Source organism: Nematolebias whitei, chromosome 5 (assembly GCF_014905685.2).
Source record: "Nematolebias whitei isolate Nwh7 chromosome 5, NemWhi1, whole genome shotgun sequence".
NCBI lineage: Eukaryota > Metazoa > Chordata > Actinopteri > Cyprinodontiformes > Rivulidae > Nematolebias > Nematolebias whitei.
In genome coordinates this window covers 31,942,923-31,947,401 of record NC_056502.1, presented here as the reverse complement: position 1 = coordinate 31,947,401, position 4,479 = coordinate 31,942,923, and the positions used below count along the sequence as shown (strand labels likewise).

The 4,479-nt window shown below is 38.0% G+C and overlaps 1 protein-coding gene across 1 annotated transcript in view; it reads left to right on the top strand.

Annotated features, from left to right (window-relative positions):
- LOC119410372 (zinc finger protein 236) overlaps positions 1-4,479 on the top strand; it is a gene marked incomplete in the record, with an annotated part of 129,001 nt that overhangs the window by 54,106 nt on the left and 70,416 nt on the right. The window contains 1 exon segment of the mRNA XM_037677284.1: positions 370-512. Within this exon segment, the coding sequence (XP_037533212.1) occupies positions 370-512 (143 nt within the window).

Here is a 4,479-nt window from a genome sequence, read left to right as displayed (position 1 = left end):
CTGCTTTCAGCTTTTTATGCCTTTTGATACTTTTATCTTTTAGCTAGTTTTTTGGTACTTTCAGCTTTTAGCTAGCTTTTTCATATTTTTATCTTTTAGCCATTCTTTTGATACTTTTCTCTTTTAGCTAGTTTTTTGGTACTTTCAGCTTTTAGCTAGCTTTTTGATATTTTTATCTTTTAGCCTTTCTTTTGGTACTTTTATCTTTTAGCTAGCTAGCTTTTTGCTACTTTCAGCTTCCCAATAGCCTTTGGATATTTGTATCTTTTAGCTAGCCTTTTACTACTTTTAGCTTTAGCTAGTGCCCTTCTTCTTTCAGCTTTAATCTTTTTCATTTTAGCTTATTTATTCTCCATTTGTTCTGCTCAGGCTTTACCATGACTGAACCGAGCTACAACCAGACCCAGTTCTCCACGGTCCAGCAGCTGCAGGACTCCAGCACCCTGGAGTCCCAGGCTTTGTCCTCCAGCTATCATCCCCCAAACCTTCTTCATGTTCCCGCCTCGGAGGTGGTGAGTTCCTTCATCCTAAATACTTGGATTTTAAATTATTAAAAACATGCTGATAGAGACAAATCTTTCTCTGACTCTTTTCTATTGTCCTGAAAATCCAATCTGAATAAATCATCGTTAAATGAAGCCGTGTTGCAAAACTCAAGTTTGGATTAAAGGCGAACTGGTCGTTTGAGCTTTCTAGTGATACTATTTGTTTTTCCTTAGTGTCCCCCTAAATGGCTGTTTCTGAGAAGATTAGGTGATGATGCATAATTCAGGAATCTGATATTTAAAAAGTAAGCTATATTCTAAACAATGTCTCTAAACACTCTAAAAGATCACAGAATGTCATGATTTCAGCTCTCTGCCTCTGCTGCTCTCTGCCACCTGCAAGCGCTCTCGGCCACGCCCACTTCTCCACTGCAGAGTGGAGATCAGCTGCAGGAGGAAACTTGTCCTGCAGTGTGGGCTGCATACAGGTGTAGCAAGTGCTAAATCCATCCATCCACTATCTTTACCCGCTTCTTCCTTTTGGGGTCGTGGGGGTCACTGGTAGCCATGTCCAGCAGTCACTGTGCGAGAGGCAAGGGACACCCAGGACAGGTCTCCAGTCCATCACAGGGACACATAGAGACAAACGAGACAAGCAACCATTCACTCTCTCACTCACATGTAGGGACAATTTAGAGTCATTAATCAGTCTAACATGCATGTTTTTGGTCTGTGGGAGGAAACCGGAGTACCCGGAGAAAACCCACGCATGCACGGACAGAACATGCAAACTCCACCCAGAAAGGCCCCTGGACCGGGATTTGAACCGGCAACATTCTCGCTGAGCGGCAGCAGCTCTACCAGTTGTGCCACCATGCTGCAGGTGCTAAATCATTTAAAATAATTTATTTTAAATAAAAATTCCATGCCGATCATGCGGCTCATCTATCAATCAGTTGTGTGTCGTGTCCATTCTTACTTTGCAAAACTGCGATAGTTATTGCCATATGTGTTTTATAATGTCAGGTGATTGTAGTAGCCATCTTTAACCCTCAGAAAGTTTTGTGGAGATAAATCACTCACGCTTTTTTCCGCCTTTGATGTTGTCATAAAACACGACCAGTCCTGACAGATTCTAAGCATTTTTCAAGAACTTATAAACTTTTGAACTCGCAACCACTTGACTATTCTTTAGTGTTCCTAAGGGGAACAATTGACCCATTGAAATCCATTATGAATGCAATTTATTTAAGCAATGCACCGTCTTGAATATTTGCTGCCTGTCCAATAAAGTTGACTGATTTGCGGTTGCAATTAGCTGCTGCAGCCCGGTTTCTTTTCTCAGTTCACAAAACCGATTTAGATCAAATGTGAAAAGCCAAAACATACTTGCGTTGTGAAACATTTGGGAAAAAACAGTATTTTCAAAAATGGTTCAGTGACCAACTCATTCAGGCTTGACCTAAAACAAGGCCTCTTCGCAGAACCAGATGGGTCTTTGGGTACAGTGAGGAGCTATGGTCTTCTAAAAACCCCTGACTGGAATAAATAAATAAAAGTTCCAAAAAAAAAAAAACCCCATGGAGAGAAAATCACTTTTTTATACGCTTGTCGAAAGGAGGGACATTTTATGAAATAGTCTTCGACTGTTAGCAACCTTCCTCTTGACTGACTTATAACTTCTGATCTGCTCAAGATATTTTAATAAAACTTGATACACTTTTGCATCGTCACTAGCCTGAGTGTCGGTAACACTTTTCATTACCCCAGGTTCAAGATCAAGGTCGCAAATGAAGGTCAAAGTAAAAGCAAGGTCTTTACTTGTCCTGGCCATTGTTACAGATTGCTGTATTTTAGTTTGTTGATGTGTCTCTTGTTATTTTTTAAATTGACTTAAAATAAAAAAGGTTGAACAAAAAAACCCCCAGAATGTTCGTTTGTACACCTAAGACTCTTGAGGCGCTAAAAGTTAACAAGTTATATAAATCTGATATTGTTATTTCTTACTGAGATAGCTTTAAAAGACTGACTAGCTTATGATGGACACATTTTTTATAAATACTATTTTTAAGCACTTAGGTGGTCAATTTGATCTTTTTCTCAGAAGCAGTTATTGTCAGAAAGCCAAAGGACAATTTAAGGTTTTAATGTGGCTAACTCCAGCAGTTCATACAGTATGGTGTATATATATATATATATATATATATATATATATAATATTAGGGATGGGGGCGATCCGATCCAGTATCGGTGTCGGCCTCCGATACCAGCATAATTTACGTATCGGATTTTCCCGATCCACCTGCCGATATTTCCAATTCATGATGCATGTTGGCTTCAAACTATGGAATGGATTTCCTGAACGGAGGCGTGTCTCATGAACCCAGAGTAATAAGACCCGCCTCACATTCAGGAAATCCAGTTCATAGTTTGCAGCCAGCTACAACGTGAGGACTGAGTTAGCAGCACTGTGGCTAACAGCTAACCAACTTTTCATCGAAACATGTCCGCTGTGTGGAAATATTTTACACTAGAAACACCACAAAACAAGACAGCAACATGCAATGTCTGCAGAGCCATAGCGCCACATTAAACCACGGTAAAGTTAGTTTTACGATGGACATTCGAGCTCCGTGGCTTCAGCGGGGCGCTACTCTTTGGTCAAACTGAAAGAGGCGACTCGACACCGGCCAGCCGCGTCTAATCTGCCCCGCTCAGTCTGCCCGTCTCTGAGGAGGGGGAGACTGAGCGCGGCTGCACCAAATCAGGCTGCCTGCTTCGGATTGAACAAGAAGAAGACGTCGCTGAAACCATGGAGCTCAAATGTTTACAGAGAAGTTGCTAAACTTCATAATTCATGACCAACAACTATCAGTTGTAGAAAACAAAGGATTTCTCAGCTTGATACTTGCAGCCAAGATATAGTTTACCCTCCAGGAGATATTTATCAGTACAACAGTAGACAATCATAAAAAAACACATGATTTGAAAATTATATATATTAAAAACAAAAACAGCTACATTATAAAGTGACGTAAAATACTAAAGACGGGAACATGTCTGTTGGTTTATGCCATGAATTTAGCAGATGTTTGAAGCATTTAACATTTTATTTTATTTTATTCATTCATTTAAAAGAAACAAAATAAAATAAAAAAATCATCAAAAAGAAAACATTAAATGAAAAGAGTGCAGGAAGAAGAAAAAAAATTCTTATTTGCCCCTTATTTAAAAAAAATATAAAATAACTTTAAACATTCACTTAAATTAATCACTTTAATATCCACTTTAAAACTAGGAATAAAAAGAAACATGTTTTGTGTTAGCAGAATTTAATTCTAACTTTAAAACATCCAACATTAATAAAACTTACCTCAAGTTGCCTTTTTGGACATGCATGCATATATTTGTACAAATTGTACTTGAGAGGAGATTATTACAGCCTCATATAAAATCAATGATGATCATGATATCGAAACTGGATTGGTATCGGCCGATACTCAGACTTAGGTATCGGGATCGGATCGGAAGTTTAAAAAAGTGGATTGGTGCATCCCTAGTTGCTATATCAAAGTTAAAAAAGCTCCACAAATATATCCATCTCAGCATAGATATCTTGGTGTATTGTAGGTTCAGCCTATCTTTTTTATTTAACAACATTTATTGTGTTTGATAGGTGAAATGTGTTAGGTGTGATTTAGTTTGGGTCTTTAAGTTACCCAACCTGCCAACTAGTTATCAAACTGTTCTCAGCTCATAAGTCTTTAAAGAAAAACCCGATAAATAAGAAAACTTCAAATAGACTGTGTGAATGATGATCAGTCGTTTTAATCTTTATTTGATGTGTTCAGAGATTTTTGACTGGAGATGTGCTCCAAAAAGTGTGCTTTTTTCCCCTAACAAGTTAAAATTATAATTACTTATGAAAAGATCAAAATCACAAAAAGTTTTTTTTTTTTTTTAAGGGTCATATTTTTTAAAAGCTGAAGAAGAA